Source organism: Catharus ustulatus, chromosome 22 (genome assembly GCF_009819885.2).
Source record: "Catharus ustulatus isolate bCatUst1 chromosome 22, bCatUst1.pri.v2, whole genome shotgun sequence".
Lineage (NCBI taxonomy): Eukaryota > Metazoa > Chordata > Aves > Passeriformes > Turdidae > Catharus > Catharus ustulatus.
Window position 1 is genome coordinate 7,744,468 of NC_046242.1, and position 18,428 is coordinate 7,762,895.

The following is an 18,428-nucleotide window of genomic DNA, read 5'->3' on the forward strand; positions in this document are numbered from 1 at the left end:
CTTCCAAAGAAAATTGGGTGTTTTGCTATGGTTTGCAATATAGATGTCTGCATGGTCAGGTGATACAGAAATGGGAGGATGTGAGGTTACATGGAGTGATGTGCAGGATCTTATGGAGACAAAATGCATTAAAAGCCTTCTTCCTCAAAATCAGATCAGAAAACTGTGTTTCAGGAAAGAACACAGCCTGCACTCATGGTGAGTGAGCAGGGAAGGGGAGCTAAGGGTCAGAGAGCAGTGGAGTGGGAGAAGGGATGTCAGGTGCTTCCTGCTGCAAATGCCTTGGCTCTAATTTTAGCAGAATCACCAAGACAGACCACAGGTGCCCACTCTTGGTGTAGCTGAAACAGTGGGTGGGTTGGAGTCTGGCTCAGAAGGTTGCTAGTGGTTCCTACAAATGCTACAAGTTTCCACAGGACTTTTACCACAGAGAAAATCTAGTGCACTTCAGGGATGCACACACAGACAGGGAGCTACAGCCTGGTTTTCTGCTCACCCCAGCCCAGCTTCTCCTCACACCCTTAGGTTCCCTCATGGTCTAAAGCTCTGCAGACTCTGCACAGGGGCATGGCAGCAGGGTCCCTGTGAGCCAGAAGCACAGGCACTGCTGTCTCTGCACAGGCTCCCAGGCAGGCAAGGGCTGCTTTTGTCACTGGAATTGTGCCTGTACCTGAGCCTGGTGGGATTCATCCTCAGCACCTGAAGCAGCTCCCACTCCCCATGAAGTGCTGCAGCCTGTGGATTGTTCACTGCAAGGGTGAGCTTGTTCTGAGTGCTGTCTGGTGACGTTAGCCACTGGTGATTCATCTCCCAGCCAAGGGAGCCATTCATGAACAGGAGATTAGCAGCAGTGACAGATCCTTGGCACACAGCAACACATCCAGCTGGAGACCTCCCAGAAAGTTCCAGGCATTAGGTCAGTGCATGGTCAGAACATGAAAATACAAGATTTACTGCTCTCCTCACTAAGCAGGGAGGCAGATTACACCAGTTGGATATTTTTGGTACAAGGTTCCTCCATTGCCAAAGTCTGAGTTTGAAAGTTGTGAAGCCAAAGCAGGCAGGGCAGAACTGGATGTGGAGAATCTTCCCTTCCCTTCTTGGGGTCTGAGCAAATCCCTCTTTGCAGCTCTCCAGAGTAATCAGCTGTAGTGAGGGGTAAATCCATAGCTTTGTAAAACTCCTGGAGCACTTCTCAGTCATCTCATTACACTGGAAGGGATCCAGGGCCTGTTCCAGAACTCTCATCAATGTTTTCTCTTAGTCTTGCTCTGAACAACCTCACAGCTTTTCTTTGCAATGAGAGTATGGATGTGTGTGTTCACAGACACTCTGTCCTTTCAGGACTGGCTTTAGGTGTGCAAGGATTTCTGGTATTCAACCAGAATTGCTAGACACTGTTTGTTTTAACCTAATGCAAGGAGACTTACATCTCCCCTGGTCCACCTCTCTCTTTCACATCAGGTAGGCAGTCAAGTGAAAAATTCACTTCCTGTTTTCAATTTAAGATGCTTTAGAAAAGCAGTTCTGGCTGGTGCAGCTCTGAAAATGGAGCTGGGGAGTTTGTGCTAAGTGCTGGAAGGCAGCAGCTCCACACTCAGAGGGGCAACAAATGTCTTTGGAGAGCAGGAGGTGCTGGTGGCCTCTGGGATCAATACTAGTGCTCTCAGGAAAAGTGAGTGTGATTGTGTCTCTGCAGAGCTGGAAAGGATCAGCCCAGAGGGGAGTCTGCTCCTAACTGGAGCTGTGAAATGCTACTGAACATAGCTGGAAATCAGGTGGGAACAGGAACATGACCCTCCATGTTCCTCACCCTTCCACTGCCACCATCACTGTGGGCAGGCACATCCCACAGGGTAAGGACTGGCCTGGAGCCATCCAAATATGGGTTGGCTGGTTTATGAAACATCCATAGCTGCTCTTCCTTCCCCTTTCAGCAATGAACACACTTAATGAGAAAGCAAAGACAGAGTAGGCTGGCTGTGATGTGCAGTCAAAGGAAAATTAACCTTATTTAAATTTTCAGGGACAAAAGCTGTGATGCTGTGTCCGTAGAGAACTCAGCAGCTCAAGCCCCAGTATTAAACTATTAGTTGTGTATTTAACAGTTTGTGCTGATAGTAACTCACAGGATGGGAACCAAAGCCTAAGTTCAATACACATCTAGTGTACTTGAGCATTACATCCATTATTCCAAGCACTGGTTGCTGCATTCCCTGCACTTCAGCTGCCAATTCCCTTGCTCTCCTGCACACAAATCACAGAAGTTTGTCTGCAGGCTCTGCCAGAGGAGCTGCAGGAAGACAAGGGGAAAGTCACGATGCCACCAGTTCTTGCTGCTGAAACTTGTGACCCCTTTGGCTTGTCAGAGAACAGGAGGGTGTGCCCTGCCCCTGCCTCAGTGCAGGACCAGTGCCCAGGCTGAAGCTGCCAGGAAACATCCATTTGGCACTGAGACAGCTGCAGTGAGGAACTGAACACTTGGGGTGGAAATCATCAACCAAATGGGCACAGTGAAGTGCAAGCACCAGCAACTTGTGCCTCTGCACTCTTTTGTGTGATTGCTGTAACCAGACCATGCTTAATTGCAAGGCTTTGGCACTGTCTCCCACAGCAAACTCCTGCAAAAGCTGCAGTCCATGGCTTGGGCAGGAGCACTCTCTGCTGGGGTAAGAACTGGCTGGATGGCCAGGCCCAGAGAGTGGAGGTGAGTGCTGCTGCATCCAGCTGGGGGCCAGTGACCAGTGGTGTCCCCCAGGGGTCTGTGCTGGGGCCAGTCCTGTTCCACATCTTCACTGGTGGATGAGGGGATTGAGGCCAGCACCAGGAGATTTGCAGATGGCACCAAGCTGGGAGTGTGTGTCCATCTGTTGGAAGGCAGGAGGGCTCTGCTTGGGGATCTGGACAGGCTGGAGAGATGGGCAGAGTCCAACAGGATGAAGTTTAACAAGTCCAAGTGCCCAGTCCTGCACTTTGGCCACACTCAGTGCTATGGTTTAGTTGAGGTGTTAGGGCGTGGGTTGGACTTGATCTTGAAGGTCTCTTCCAACCTGATGATTCTGTTAATTATATTAAGAAGTATCTGCTTGGACACACAAGTCTCACATCTCATATCAGGTGGTCAAGATCAATTTCTATTTACTTTCTCTGTATTTCACACCTCATTGCCCATCTACACTGGCAAGGTGTTTCCAAAACTGGACTGGCAAACATGACTGTAACTTTTTGGCAGGCTGAAACTATGACATTACCTAACCTGGACAAGCAGGGACAGGAAAGGGAACACAAATGCAGAGCATCTCAGAATTTAGTAAAGTTTTTTTAAGATTAAAAAAGGAATATCCAAAATATAGTGGCACCATTAAGAAATGCGTAATACTTCTCCTGTAGGTTTGGTGAAAATACCTTCCCTATCCACAAGGCAAAGCAGCACTTGCTCAATGTGTCTCAATGATAACTTCAGTAAATGCTGTACTTTGTGCAAAAAAATTTCCTTCTTGGTCCTTGGTAAGATCACTCATGACCAGACCTGAAGTTTAATCCCTAACAACAGGATTCCCTTTCTGTTTCTCCTGCTGAGGTCTCAATACCACAGACAGAAGCAGTTTTACTGAGTGCTCTGGACCCACCTTAATTGCTCTGGAGTATCACAGTCCTATCCTGGTTATAAAACACACACAACTTTGTGGGTTAAATTTTAGAGCTTTATTGGTCTAAATAAAAAAGTATGAAACATTTTTGCAACAAAACCTGGTTTCCTCCCAGCAGGCTCGAGGAGGTCCTAACTGGCTGCAGGGGCTGCAGTCTTCTGGCACAGGCGGGCCAGCAGCCCGGCCATTTGCAAGAGGGAGTTCACACCTTCTGCAATCTTCATGTGAGTGTACCCAATTTCCTGGTGGCAGAGACATTGTCAAGTGTTCTGTTATCCCCCAGTCTGTGTGTATTTTACTAGTGACTAAACAGAACATATCCCTTACAGCTTAAAGACCTTTGAGTCACTCGTACTTCAGAGAATGGATCCACTCCTATAGACCAACTAAAACGCCTTTTGTGTTTAAAATCAAAGCCTGTGTTTCCCCACTTCCCTTATAAGAATCAAGGTGCCTGCATATAAGGACAGCTTTCAAATATGAGGAGTGATGCCATATCACCAGCTTACTGTTTGTCAACTCTGTTAATTTAATATTTTACTATCTATTGGATTAGAATCAAGTATACACTTCAAAAACATTTTCAAAGAGTTATTTGAGGCTTTGATATAACTAATAATTTCAGCATTACATCTCCTATTAATTTTAGCTGGTCATTAAAGTGACATCTGGCACTTCTGTAGGTGTTCAGATGCTAAACTTCAAGTGACTTTTCACTGACAAACTGATGATGCAGTGGGAAAGAAAGCAGTAATGAGCCAAGAAGCACTTTGTTTGTGCTAATATACACCAAATTTTAAATGAAACCCCTGAGGCTGCCCCCAATCACATCCTCTTCTTAAAAAGGCCCAAAAGGTCCCATCAGGAGCTGAGTTAGTACTAACCTTGATAAACTCCAGTTTCAGATATTCTGGCATTTGAAAGGTCTTACACACACGGAAGATATTGCCAATGACATCTTCTGGAGAGTATCCAAGGCGCCACAGGTGGGCAAGAATCTGTGCAGGCAAAAAGAATCCCCCGTTTATTTGCAAAGTGAAACAAGGATATTCACTTTTGGAACAGCTGTATATAATTACTAAAATTGCATGTACTATTTATCACCTGATTTAATCTCAAGCATCTAGCAATTAATTTCACTATAACTTCCTTTTTTACTTGTTGGCTTATTTATCTAAATAAACTCCTGCCCAAAAGAAATTTATATCAACTAATCTACATGGTGTTCCCCTTATCTTAAAAACCAACACACATTGTGAATTCCTCAAAGCAAACAAAAACTGACAGAAGGCATGAAAACCAACCTTGTATGCTTCATCAATATTTGCATTTATGCAGTGTTGTATCATTTCCTTCACAAGCAGAGGATGAGGCTCGTCACACACCTGTATCCAAGAGAAATATTACACTTCAAATATCAGGAGACTTTGCATTAAACTTCTGGCATTGTCACCAAGGTTCTAAGGAGTAGAATCAGAAATATTCCATGATACAGACTAAATTTTAAGTAATTTGACTTTTCAGGTAGTCTGTCATGGCAGACTAAACAGCATGAAATGAGAACACTCAAGTAACAGATTCCCAAGTTATCACTGAAATTTCCCAGCAGTTTTTGGATTTGTGAGAGCTGGAAAACTCTCAGATGTGCATTTTTCATAAGGTACATGGGCTACTTAAAGTCTAAAGCTGTAACTACATACACAGGGTTGTCTACAAACTAGCAAAAGGGTTTATGTGTCCAATGGAGTCTCACACAGCCACAGGGCTAAATTCTGGCAAAACTGTTTTCAGCTGTTACTGACCTTAAAGACATTTTCACTGTTTATAAATCCAAATCCAGAGTATGTGGACTGTAAGTTGTTTAATGCCTGTGAAAGAAAAAAATAAGACTTTATTTGAAGTGCTCTACTTTCACTCCCCTCCTCAGGATGAAATGCACTTCAACAAATGATGCCAAATAAACAAGTTTGCCATCAAACAACAGAAAAAAAAATCACACATTTATGTTGACTTTATTTCCTCCCACAAATTTGGTATCCACTTCCCACCAATTCACTTTTAAGGAGCATCTTAAACCCTCACAAAACCAAATAGTTTAGTTACTCTTGGGTCACAATAACATCCTCCTTTGCTTTACCTCTCCAGAGAGAAATCCTTGAGAGCTGCAATTCAAAAGTTTTTTGCTTTAAATAGAAGCCATTTTTTGGGAGTCTTTCTCCTTTTACCTGTCTCATATCACCTTGGGCTGTGAAGATAATGGCTTCTAGTCCATCATCTGTATATGGCACATCCTCCTTCTCAACAATTCTCAGTAGCCTGGCGAGTATTTGTGCATCTGTCAGCTTGGTGTAACGCAGCACTGCACACCGAGACTGAATAGGCTCTGGGGACACAGATGTGGAATTAGCTTCTCTCTTTTTTTCCTCAAAAAGTCTCACAACCAAACATATGTCTTCATTTCACTTTCCAACAATTCTTATGTCTTTTAAAGAAAAAGGACAGTAAGCTCCAAGCAGAACACAGCCTCTCCTTAAGCACATACAGTTGTTACAGTCCTTCCCTTGAGCCCAAATGTGCTGCTGGAGTTTTCCCAGTTATGTGGAAATATATACAAAGCCAAGTTTCCTCTGTTCTCCAGGGTTTCTGAATATAGATGTTTATAATGTGCTTTTTTCACAAGAAGTCTGAAGGTCTGCAATGTGTTCAACTATAGGCAAACTTAAGGTCATGATTCAGAAAGCACAAAAAGGGCTCAATACCCAGTAAATAATACATAAAACATCCTAAACTGTAGCAGAGTTGGATGCAGGTTAAGGCCAAAGTATGAGAAATTACTTCTGCAGTCACATATGGCATTATCCATCAAAAATGGTTGCTCAGAGGGCTCCCTGACTACACAAATAAACTTTTATCAGCTGAAGTACAGGTGGCTTGCTTTTTCAGAAGTACCATGCTTTCCTGCAATAAGTGGGATCAAGGAATTGCTGGAAGCTGCCTTGGAAGTTAGCCAACAGTATGGAGAACATGTGACATGGGCACCCAGCAAGCAGCAGCACTCACCTATGATTTTGTCAGAGGCATTGCACGCCAGTGCAAAGCGTGTTGTTTTGGAATAAATTTCCATTGTTCTTCTCAATGCCTGCTGTGCTCCATCTGTCATGCTGAGGGGACACAAGGAGTTAGGACAGGTTTTGCTCTTCACTCACTCCTAGGTGCAGCCTAAGAACTATTCTCATACAAGCTTCAGAGTTTACTGACATTAAGCTGTGCTTTGTAATATTCTAGTTTGATAAACTAAGCAGCTTTTCCAAACAAACCACTCTGCAACACAGGTAGTCACTGGGACCTCCATAACATACAAAATGACACCCATGACATGCAAAATTAAAACCCCAGTGCTCTGAAGAATATAGAGGAGGAGGACAATATCCCATTTTCATCCAGTGAAATTCTCTACATGAGCCCAACTCTTTGCAAAGAGGAATCACGGAATCACAAAATGGTTCGGGTTGGAAAGGACCTTAAAGCTCATCCAGTTCCAACCCCCTGCCATGGACAGGGACACCTCCCACCAGATCAGGCTGCTCCAAGCCCTGTCCAGCCTGGCCTTGAACAGTTCCAGGGATGGGACATCTTTCCAGTAGACTGCTCTGTTTCATATCCAGAGCATTCCATGTCAATATTTAACACCTCTTTTGAAGCAATCATCTCTTCTTGCTGTGTGTACTCCCATAAGATCACTGTTCAATCCATATTCATTTCCTAGCAAATTACTTTGAACAGTTTGATAGAAACACTCAATAGTGCCCAAGGCTGGAGCTCCACAGACAGGAGAGATGCAGCACATTTCACAGTAGCTGAGGTCAAGAAAACACAACATACCTGTCTGCTTCATCAAGGATGATTATTTTATGCCGACCTTTTGGAAGTGTGACCTTTTGTTGAGCAAACATTTTGATTTTGTTTCTTACAACATCAATGCCTCTGGAACAATAAATCAATTGAATCATGATAAGTTGGGTGAAAATACAGAACAGATTTTTTTCAGCAGCCACAGCAGCTGAAATGCTACTGGTTCTACCCATTTGTTCCTGTCCCTTCAGCTGTTTCAGCACAACTGCTGTGGGGCCATGTTTTAAGCCAGACTGTCCAACTGGTTTGGATTCAAACACAACAATCCCTGGTTTTGGGGTCTTGAAGAAAATAATTTAACAGTAGCAATATAAATACACACAAAGCCAATGACCCTACTTGCAGTATCACCACAAAATGACTTATGTTTGGCACAAGTCAAATGTAATAAATAAACAAAGGCAGAGGCATTTAAGATTGCTTTGCCAGTTCTTCCCAGAGCTCCAGCTGTAGCTCAGAAGAGTTTAAGAAAAACATCTGGACAGACTGAATCATATCAACACAACACAGACACTTTCCTAGAGAGAGTCTGTTCAAAGACCTGCTTTTATTAAGAAAGGATTTTACTTTTTTGTTGCTTAGAAAAAGAAAGCTGTGATTCTGTAGTTCTTCTATAATTGATACTAACAGAGTAGATAAAGTATAATGTGCTCAGACAACCCACCAGGAAATGTCAGAATACCTCAGGATGGATCTAAACAGGGAAATACATCAGTCCTTAGTGCCTGATCCTTGGAGCCCAGTCAGTGTTCTAACATCCTGATCCTACATCTTAATTTGAGTATGAACAACCTGTTCACTTTCCATTCTTAGGATCCTCATGAATGCAGTGGGAAGCTTAACCCTTTCAAATAAATTTGGAAAAAAATACCATTATGGATTCTCTCTCTACCTGTTTATATTTTCACAAATAAAAGTGTCTATAAAGTTTATAAAACATCAAGAAGTAGCATCTGTGTTGATGAATGAACACCAGAGATTGCCTAACTTTTAGTTGGAGGGACTGCACTAAAATAAGTCTTAGAGGCCTCACTATAGCACTAAGCCCATCAAACTGGCCTGGGTTTAATGGAAATTTGCTTTTTCATTAAAAGCTTGGTAAGGTTTATTTATTCTCACCTGTCATTTGAGGCATTCAGCTCCAGAACAGCATCCTTTAATGCAGGACCAAGCAGAGCACGAGCCAAACACAGGATACTGGTGGTTTTACCTGTTCCTGGAGGGCCCTAAAAATGTGACAATGCTGGTAAGTTCAGTGAAATTTTCTAAGCTGTGCTGTTCACAAATCTCAGTCATGAAAAAAGGCTGCAACAGAGGAACTTCAGAGAAAACAGCCAGGAAGCTGTGCCTGAGCTCAGGGTCCTGCTACTAACAGAGGAGATATACTGCAGGGAGAGGCACAGGATGTGTTTCAGCAGGCACTTGAGGTAGATTTAAACTCGTTTCCCCATGTATTCTGCCAAGAACATTGCTCCAAGACCACACCACCAACACCTCCCTCACCAGCACACTCAGGCACAAAGCTGGTCTGTACTGGGAGGCCATCCTGGCCAGATTTCAAATCCAGGACCAACCCTGAAATACAACACAGCAATACTCACAGCAATTATAATATTTGGTACATTCCCCTCTTTTGCAAAGACCTAAGAAAGAATGAGAAAAAAAGAAATTATGTAAGAAAATAACATGAACACATAGTTTCAATTCTGTTCTACTTTTAGCATCAGAAACAAGCTTCTTTTTTTCCCCTCCTATTTTCATTTTTTGAACCTTACTGCTTTCACATGTTTAGGGTTTTTTTTAATTGAACTGTTAGAAATCAGCCCTTAGAATAAAATGGAAATATTTAAAAACACTTAATACCACAGGTCTTTAGTACTCTTGCCTTTCCTTTAATGATATACTTGCTAGTATAATCTTTCTGTTAACAAATACTGTGTTCGCAGATTAATTTATCACAGAATTACAGAATCCTGGAATAGTTAGAATTGGAAGGGACCTAAAAGCCCATCTCATCCCAACCCCCTGCCAAGGACAGGGGCACCTTCCACTAGAGCAGGTTGCAGGAAGGAATTGATACGACAAACATTTCTTTTCAAAAAAAACCCCATGATATTTCTTTCTGTTGTTATATGAATTATATTTATTAATTGAAACAGTATAATAACAGCTTCAAATTCTCTAAACTGTATCAAATGGTCAACTTAAACATCCCAATTGAAGAAGGCATATTTCCTTACACACTACTCAAATATCATGTAAAACTTGTAATTTTTAAAGCAAATCAGGAAGCTTTCTTTCACATACTCAAGTATGGATGTAAAAATACAATAGTGTTTTCACTAGCCTGTGGATCTATGCAGAAATATGTATTTTTTGAGATAACCTGTAAAAAGATAGAGACAGCTACACACCTCCAACCTGCTCACAGTATCTTCATTTCCAACTATTTCAGACAGTTTCATGGGTCTGTATTTTTCTACCCTGTTTAAAAAAAAAAAAAAAAGTAAAGCATTACACTAGTAATGCTTTAATAGTGCTTCAGAGTGATGGACAAGGAGGAATATGTTAAGAGAGCACAGGACATGGCTGGCCATGCATTCAGTGTAAGTGCTGCAGGGTCTCCATCACTGCTAAGCACAGCATTCCACAGCACTAACCAGTGACTCAGAGAACCCCAGAATGATGTGAACTGGAAAGGACCTTAAAGCTCATTTCACTGCAGCCTCCTGCCATGGGCAGGGACACCTTCCACCTCCACTGGACCACGAGCAACCTGGCCTTGAACACTTCCGTCTGGGCCATACCTGTGCCAGGTATACAACCATAACCTGTGCCAGGGCCACACCACCCTGAAAGTTTTACTTCCACTGATATAAAAAAGCAAAAAGAGGGAAAAACCGCTCAACTCAATGAGGAATTCGGTGCCTCAGCCTAAGTGGAGAAGCCACCCTGTGTGGTGTCTCATGGTCAACATAGCACAGGGCTGACTTTCTCTGCCTTACAAAGGAAAATAATGAGATTCTCTTCACTATGGATTTCTGGAAGTGTTCAAGGCCAGGTTGGACAGGGCTTGGAGCTGGGATAGTGGAAAGTATCCCTGCCCATGGCAGGAAAGGGATGGCCTTTAAGGTCCCTTCCAACCCAAACCATTCTGTGCCTGCTGCCTTCCCAGCCCCGGCAACAGACGGGGCAGGTCACACGGCAGGCAGAGTCCCAGAATCCGAGCCACACGGAGCTCCTGCACCGCGGAGAGCATCCGGAGGCAGCCTTGAACAGGCGGGTCTGGCCGTGGCCGTGTCGGGCCGCCCTGGTCCCCTCAGCCGCGACAGTCCCACCATGGTCCCCTCAGCCGCCACAAGCCCGCCTTCCCGCCAACAGCGCCCCGCCCTCACCTCATTGGCTCTGCCGCACGCAGCCCCGCCCCCTCCGCGCTCTGCACCAATCACGGCGCGCCCCGCCCCTCCTACCGCCCCCGCTCCTGTACTAGGCGGTCATGGCGGCCCGGGCCGCGTTCCCTCGCCCGCTGTTCCTCCTCACCAGGGCAGCTCGTAGTGGCCGCTGCCGCCGCCGGGCGCGGCCCCCGCCGGGTCGACGGGTCCCCGCTTCTCGCCTGCCGACGGCCCGGCCTTCTCGTCCTCCGCCACATCCACCTCCATGGCGGCGCAGCTGGTGCTCCCGGCCCGTCTCGCCGCCGCCGTGAGGGGAGGGAGGGCCGCGGTGCCGGCCCGCCTCCGGGGCGGGCGGGGGAGGCACCGGATTGTGCGGTCTGCAGCAGGCTGCTGGGGCCTTGCCTGCTCAGGGAGGCGGGGAGGAGGCAGTCCAGGCCGTGGTGCTCGGGCCGGGCTGTGCTGTGCCGGGCTGTGTCGGACTGTGCCGTGCCGGGCTGTGCCGTGCCCTGCAGGGGAAGGAGTGTTGGTGAGGGGAGGCCGCTTCCCACCCTACTGTGTGTTAGCATAACAACAATAACATGTTTGTTTTGAGGGGTCTGAGACGTTGTTTCTTCTGTCTACCTCATTCTCCCCACCTCGTAAAATGAAAACAACGGCAGGTGCATTCCAAAATATTATAAGAAGTTGTGTTATAGTCGGGGACACGATTCAGGCTCTATTTATTGAACACATAATGTGTTTTCGGAGCTCTGGCTGCCCTGTTCCTGGATGTGTTCAAGGGCATGTCGGATGGGCATGGAGCAATCTTGTTTACTGGAAAGCGTGCCCATGGCAGAGGGTAGAATGAAATGAGCTTTAAGATCCTTTCCAACCCAAACCATTCTGAGATTCTATGATTCTAAATGTTCTTTTCCAGATTAAGTAAAGGTGCTCATCCACCCAAGTCAAGACAAATTTTTTTTTTTCTTAATTGATGCTTTGATGAAGTGTTATTTTACCAAGCTTGTTGGTGCCCCTGTATGCCACCAGCTCCTGAAAGAGAGCTGGGTTGTTGTATCCACAGCATTAGAATCTGGAAATCAGTTCTCATTTTCAACCTCAGTAGTTACTGGGGCCTTGGTACATCTTTCAGCTCTGTTTATGCTCCACATAATTAATGACATTGTTGTCAGCTCAGTGCACAGAGCATCTGTCCTTCAGTCTGGGCGCTGATTCCTTGGGAAGTGTTTCTAATTTAAGATTTGTGTGAGGCAGGAACTCAGAACTGACCATATTTGCAGCTCAGTGTGAGCAGTGATGCTCCTCTGAGGGAGTAAATTCTTCCTCATGACAACATTTGTGTTCCAGTGTTACTGTCAGTGCCTGGTTTTGGTGTTTTGAGGTTGACATAGGAGCATTTGCCTTCAGCCTGTGAAACTGGTTCTGCCTATGGCCTGACAGTGATGGAGTTAATGAGTTTCTCCTAAGACTCTAAAACTCTTGAGGGTGAAGTTTGTTTTGCCAAGTGCAGTCTCATATCTGATTTTTTACGGTAAGTGCTTTAATTTTGTTTTGCACATTGTTTTTATTAAAAGCTGTAGTGGTTCCTAGTGGCTGTAGGATAACTGTTATGTAAGGGTAAAATTGGAAGTGTTCTGCACCCTTCATGTGCCTGGCTAATTGAGTTAACATCAACAGTGGATTAACCACCTCCATCGGAGGTAAAGAAGATAATTAATTAACACCAGAGTTATCTGGCATATGAGGGTGAGACTTGGAGTTTTTGGTATTCATTCCTGTAATACTCAAACTCACTTGTGTCTTTAGATTTAATTTTTTGCAGTGCTCATCAGAATTACATGGGACAGTGAAATTCTGTTGGTCATAACAGCCTTCAGTGCAGCACCCTGGATATGCTTTGATTTCTTGCCAAATTAAACAGTAGCTCTGCTCTTAGGAAGTGCCAGCTTCTAGATAAGATAGCATTTTCCTGGCTAGCATTAATTCTGCCACTCTATGTGTAGAATTGTTGCTGATAAGCACTCAAAGGACAATAAGAAAGGCTAGTGATAAGAATTGTTGCAGAGAGCCTGATGACAGATTTTATGATATGTTTCAGCTATCAGTTGAAATAAGTGTGGTTTTGAGCATGGTCTCCTAAAGAGGTGCAGCCCCAGCATAGGCAGGAGCTTCTCACAGTGGTTTATCAAACACAGAACAAGTATTTATTGAAGGCACACCCATATTGAGAGGGGCAAATGTGAGCTGAAAGTTTTAAAACCCATCATGTCCCAAAATCCAAACTGTTCTTATTGTAGTCCAACAGTTGAGATCACAGGATACATCCAGAGTTAAATGAATTCCAAATTCAGTGCTGAAATAGCAGAACTTCTGATGTGTCATCAGCAATGCCTAAATCCACGTGTGTGCAGATGCACTGTGTTATCCTGAAAGGAGAATACTCCTGAATTGAAGATTATTCTTTCAGACCTTTCTCCCTCACACCCCAAAAGATGGAGATAGAAAAGCTTACTGAGTACTTGTAATCAGTGTAGAGTACAGAGAAAGGCTTTTTGCTAATTTATTCAGCAATGGGAGTGTTCCTCTTCAGTGTATTCAAACAGCATCTATTACTAGCAGAGGAATCCCCATTAGAGAAATAAATCACGACCTTGTGGTTGGCCCAACAGCAAGGAAGTCCCACCTGCAGATTCTTGAGGTGTAGGGAACAGATCTGAAAATCATATGGAAGCTCTTCTCAGACCAGCTCTAGTCCCCATGGGGAAACTAAAGCCCAGCACAACATGTTTAGTCAGAGAATTGGGTAAATGCAGAAGTTGTGGTGAAAGATTGCTGCTTTGCATGCTGTGGTTGGTGAAAGTGAGGGTGGCTTGTTTGGAGTCTGAACAACAAATTGAAATTAGTGAAGACACTAAAAGGGAGACAGTAGTTGAAGACAGTGAAAAGCAAGAGCAAGGGTGATGTGAGGTGTAAAACACAGAAAGCAACAGAAATAAATCATGAGAGAAAACTAACTTCAGGTGATTGTTAGAGAAAATATGGATCTGTGTATTCAGTAAGAAAAAAAATCCTAGATGCAGTGGTTTGGGAGGGAAGAACCGTTTGTTATTCAAGGTTGTTTGGCTTTTGGGTTAAATCTGTGAGTTCAGCTTACTGTTACTGTTAGGGCTAACACTCATGCATGTTATCCTGCAGGTCTAGAAGGCCAGGGGCTGAGACCTTAAATTGCAGCATTGAGAGAAGTGCAGAGTTCCTTGGGCTGGCCCCACTGCTGCAGTTTCACAGGCACAGGTAGGGCACAGAGCACAGACACCTCCTGCCAGGGACATGTGGAGTCTGCAGTCCCCTTGCAGCCTGCTCCCTCTCTGTGCTCTCTCCCTTTCACACAGGCTGGAGAGAGAAGAATGGATTCTCATGCTACCATTTTATGTTGTCACTGAGGATGGAAGCAGAGAGCAGAGCTGGAACAAATAGTGGAAGTAATGATGGGGCTGTTAGAAGGGAGGCTGGGCTGGTGCTTCATGAAATAGGGCATCACTGTATTAGGAGGTTTCCTGGGCCTGACATGTCTGCACCAGGACTGACAGGAGCCCTGATTCCTGCAGAGCTGCTGTGCTTGAGCTCTGGAGCAAAATGGGATGATGCTGTCAGTATATGCAGCTATGAACTTGTCTTTGTATCATCACAAGCCCTGTCCATTCTTCATGTGTTTATCCATACAGTGGCACAGTGACAGCTGTGCTGAGCTGATTTGATGGGTACCCTGTAAAATTTCCCACATTTTCTCTTCACCAGCACATGGCCATCTCCCTGTTTATTTCCTCATTCACTGCCTCATCCTCACTCTGGTGCATCTCCAAGAGCTGCAGAGCAACACTCTGGGTAAATAAAATGTGACACCTGCTCACTCTCACCTGAGCATTTATATTTGCAGCATCTCATTGCTTTTCACATTTTCATTAAGTGCCTTTAAATCTTTTTTTTTTTTAATGCTGGCACACAAAATTTTAAGCAGTGTGCCACCAACGTCTGCAGTTGGGAAGTTCATAGTGCTGGAAGTGAGGCAAGACACAGGTCATGGTGACAGAGCAGCTGGAAAGATCAAGTTCAGCTCATTGCTACTGGGAGGCTGTAACATTGCACATATTTACGATTTTTTAATATAAGCATCTGAAAAGATTTAAAATAATGGGTTTTAAGTACTGTTTTAAGCCAGAGAAGCTTTATTATGATTTTTCTGCGTGTGTTGAGGCATTTCTCCAGAACTTTACACTAGGTTACAAAAAAAGGATGCAGCAGCAGTGACTAGCCAGTCCTACTCTCCTGCCCTTTGGATGCTTAAGACTGAAAAGTGACTGAAATTTCCTTTATTTTTCTTCTTTAAGCACATAATAGAGAACAACGAGTGTCCAGCCCAAGTCCAGCCACGTGGTTACAGCTTTAGTCAGTAGAGGGAGTATGGACACATGGGTTAAAGCCACACAGCCATGACATCCAAGAGGATTAACTTTCTCCTAAAATTCCTCTTTTGTCTGCAAAGCCAGGTAAATTCTTTGCACATACCATTTTCCTAGATGCCAAAATGCAACTGTTGATGAAGCTGAAAGTGTAGAAAAGGGGAATGATCTTTTGTGCTTGCCACACTTTTCTTCTTGTGCAGCCTCCCTGGGAGCTCTTGTCTGTTTGCAGCTGGGGCTGGGTTGGAGCATCACCTTTTCCTCTGTGTCAGGATCTCATGTCACCATTAGTGACTGTAGCAGGGCTCTGTTTGTCTCCAGGGAGGACACAGCCTTCTCCTCTTCTCTGAGGAAGCTGAGAAAGTGACTCTGTGCATGACTTACAGCCAAACATAGATGTTGCAAAGAGCATCCTGCAGAGCAAGAACTTGCTGGGTGAAGGATCTTGCAGAAGAAGGAACCTAATGGTCTGTGAGCTTTCTGCTTGAACACCCACCAAGCTGGTGCAGAAGCAGAGGAGTGATTTGGGGGCTCTGATGAATGGTACAGTCCAAGAGTTTGAGATGGAGGTAGGCAATCTGGGTTCATCCATTCTTTTACTCTTTGTGTTTTCAGATGTAACACTTGGTCTCTGTTTCCCATAAAAATGGAAATGTGGACTGGCTTGATTTTTGTTTATCAGAAACTTCAAAAGAAATTTGCAACAAATTTGATATAAAGTGGATTGTACTTTTCAGTGTTACAATATTGCTTGGCTTTTGGTCAGACACCATGTAGCTATGACACAGCACAGAGCATTTGCACTTTCTTGTGCTCCTTCCTTGCATTAGCAGTCTGGGAACATTCTCCCCTGACTGCCCCTAACTGGTACTGCATGACATTATGCAACCCATTTCAGCTGTATCTGGTCTTAAATGCTGGGCAAAGCTTGATCAGAGGCCTTGTTTGGCTGAATGCAACAGAATAAATCTTAACATTCATCTGCACTCATTCTGTACATTCATGTCACAGATAGTAATGCAATAGTATTGTTGTTTATCAACAGTTCAGGATTTAACAGGCTGTGGAACTCTGGATTCTTTCAAGTCTGCAGAGCATGGATTTAGAATATCAGAAGGAAGAGCTGCTGTATTCCAAGCCATCAAATTCCTAAAGCATAAAGGATTAATTTAGCAAAAGGTTAAGGTAAGGGTAGAGTCTGGTTTGATTTAAAGTGCTCATGATAGAAAACATGAGAAAAATCTAACAAAAATAAAAATTGAATTATTATCTTTAGGTCTCTGCATGCACAGGTGATTTTTTTACTCCAAGTGTTTGGTGTGGTTTTGCCTAGATGAGGAATCAAAACCAGGACTTGTACTCTTAGGTTTGTTTTAGGGGCTGCATATCAGTTTGGGATTGAAAAGATGACTTGGGCCTGTAAGTCTGGAACCAAATACCAAAACATGCAGTTGATTGTCCGAGGAGAAAATGGTTTGTGAACATTTCCTTACTGGGAGGATGTGAAAGGACACAATCCTGTGTTACTGGGTGAAGGGTACTGTGGTTTATGGGGTTAAAGTCCAGCAAAACCCAGGTGCTGCACGAGCTGGCACTGCACAGGGAGAGTGGGAGGAGCTCCTTCAAAGGAGCTGTGACAGGACATTCCTGTGCAGGTAAGCCTTTGTTTGTTAGCCTTGCAATCAAGTCTTTCCACCTGGACTAATTCCCTAAATTTAAGGCTGCTTCCCTAAATTAAACCTTAATTAAACCTTAATTACGTTCACTGTATCCTTCAGTTTAAGAAATTTGTTGTTTTTTATTTCCAGTTATCACAGAAGTTCTGAGAAATAGGGGAGAGGAGAAGAATTTTCTCTTTCTTGCATTAATCACCTGGGCTGTGCCATTTCCAACTGAAAAAATCCTGTGAGAGCATGCCTTGCAGAGTAAGTGGGACTCCTCTGCAGGTTTGAGCACTCATTACATAACCTCCTGGTGTTTAGTCACTTCCCTGAAAATGCCTGATTTCCCTGCAGCCTGGTTGCTCTTTCTGCTGACCTACTGTAAGGTGGTGTTTCCTCTAAAACATAAACACAACAGGAAAGGGCACTAAATGTTAATATTGGGAGAGCTCCATGGAAGCAGCTGTCATTTGTTCACTGTTGCATTTAACCCCTGTGTAAGAACCCAATGAGACAGGTTGCTTGTCTTCTATCAGTAAATGTTGCTTTAATGGAAACAGAGTTAACCTATCAATTAAACATTAGCACTTACATCTCTTCTTTTGTATTTTTTAACCTGTACTTCCTCAAAGCAGCTTTATCTGTAGCAGGAGGGGAGATCCTTGTATGAGTCTCCTTTGTTCATGCACCCAGAGCACCTCAGAGTGTTTGGGTTGACAGAAGATGCACTGATGCAGCATCCTTGCTTGTTTGCAGAGCTTTGATGCTGCAAGCCACAGGGTAAAAATAGATTCTGTTGAAGTTGGCTTGGAGAAGTCTGAAACCGTTTCGTACATATGGATTGCTGATTTAATTTAAGGGTGGTTTTTTTAGGGTTTTTTGTTGTTTTTAAAATTTCTATCTGCAACAATAAGCTTAGGTGATGCTTCCACTGATAGAGAATTATTTATTCCTCCATTTACTCCTACACCATTACGAGCATTTTAAATATAAATTTACTTTTTATCTAATCAAACCACATGTCATTATCAATCCATATGTTTTACTGCTACCTTGGAAAGCCTTGCATATAAAATGTTGACATTGTTAAAAGAACTTTGGCTGCTGCACCCTAGACTGCATTTTTCTGCCTCTCCTCATGTGTGTGGGGGTTTTCTTGTGTTGTTTTTTCTCCTTCCTTTCGTTCTGACTGCTCTGCTAGGACTTGTTTCTCATTTGCTCAGCCCTACAGGGGAGGTATTCTGAGGGCTAAAATTCATTAGGCAGTAATTAAAGCAATTAAAGAGGCATGTTAATGTAAAATACTACATTTCTTCTGTAGTTTTCAAGAGATAACTCTTCTGCATGTGTTGTCTT

General features: G+C 43.9%; 2 protein-coding genes across 5 annotated transcripts in view; one reads left to right on the top strand and one right to left on the bottom strand.

The window, feature by feature from the left end:
* Positions 1 to 3,682: 3,682 nt before the first annotated feature.
* On the bottom strand, positions 3,683 to 11,281 carry RFC2 (replication factor C subunit 2). The gene is made up of 11 exons (XM_033078506.2): positions 11,103 to 11,281; positions 9,977 to 10,046; positions 9,164 to 9,205; positions 8,682 to 8,788; positions 7,533 to 7,634; positions 6,711 to 6,811; positions 5,876 to 6,033; positions 5,453 to 5,518; positions 4,955 to 5,035; positions 4,535 to 4,648; positions 3,683 to 3,892 (listed from the first exon to the last, which is right to left on the bottom strand). The coding sequence occupies exons 1-11, from the start codon at positions 11,219 to 11,221 to the stop codon at positions 3,782 to 3,784; spliced, it is 1,071 nt and encodes a 356-aa protein (XP_032934397.1). The 5' UTR covers positions 11,222 to 11,281; the 3' UTR covers positions 3,683 to 3,781.
* Positions 11,282 to 15,324: 4,043 nt separating this feature from the next.
* Positions 15,325 to 18,428, top strand: part of CLIP2 (CAP-Gly domain containing linker protein 2) — a 94,464-nt gene continuing 91,360 nt past the window's right edge. The window contains exons 1-4 of one of the 4 annotated variants that reach the window (XM_033078496.1): positions 15,325 to 15,498; positions 15,733 to 15,980; positions 16,457 to 16,596; positions 17,220 to 17,336. The gene's annotated coding sequence lies outside the window, so the exon portion shown is untranslated. Of the gene's footprint in view, positions 15,499 to 15,634; positions 15,981 to 16,456; positions 16,597 to 17,219; positions 17,337 to 18,428 lie in introns of those variants that run through there. The other 3 variants (XM_033078498.1, XM_033078495.2, XM_033078497.2) reach the window with 3 other exon arrangements.

What these genes read in the sequence shown, in the direction of transcription:
- RFC2 (XM_033078506.2), bottom strand. Translation starts at nt 11,221, where the DNA reads ATGGAGGTGGATGTGGCGGAGGACGAGAAGGCCGGGCCGTCGGCAGGC. An exon ending in ATCCTTGATGAAGCAGACAG is followed by an intron (nt 6,812 to 7,532) that starts GTATGTTGTGTT and finishes GTGTCCCCTCAG; the next exon opens with CATGACAGATGGAGCACAGC. An exon ending in TGAAACTGGAGTTTATCAAG is followed by an intron (nt 3,893 to 4,534) that starts GTTAGTACTAAC and finishes CTCTGCCACCAG; the next exon opens with GAAATTGGGTACACTCACAT.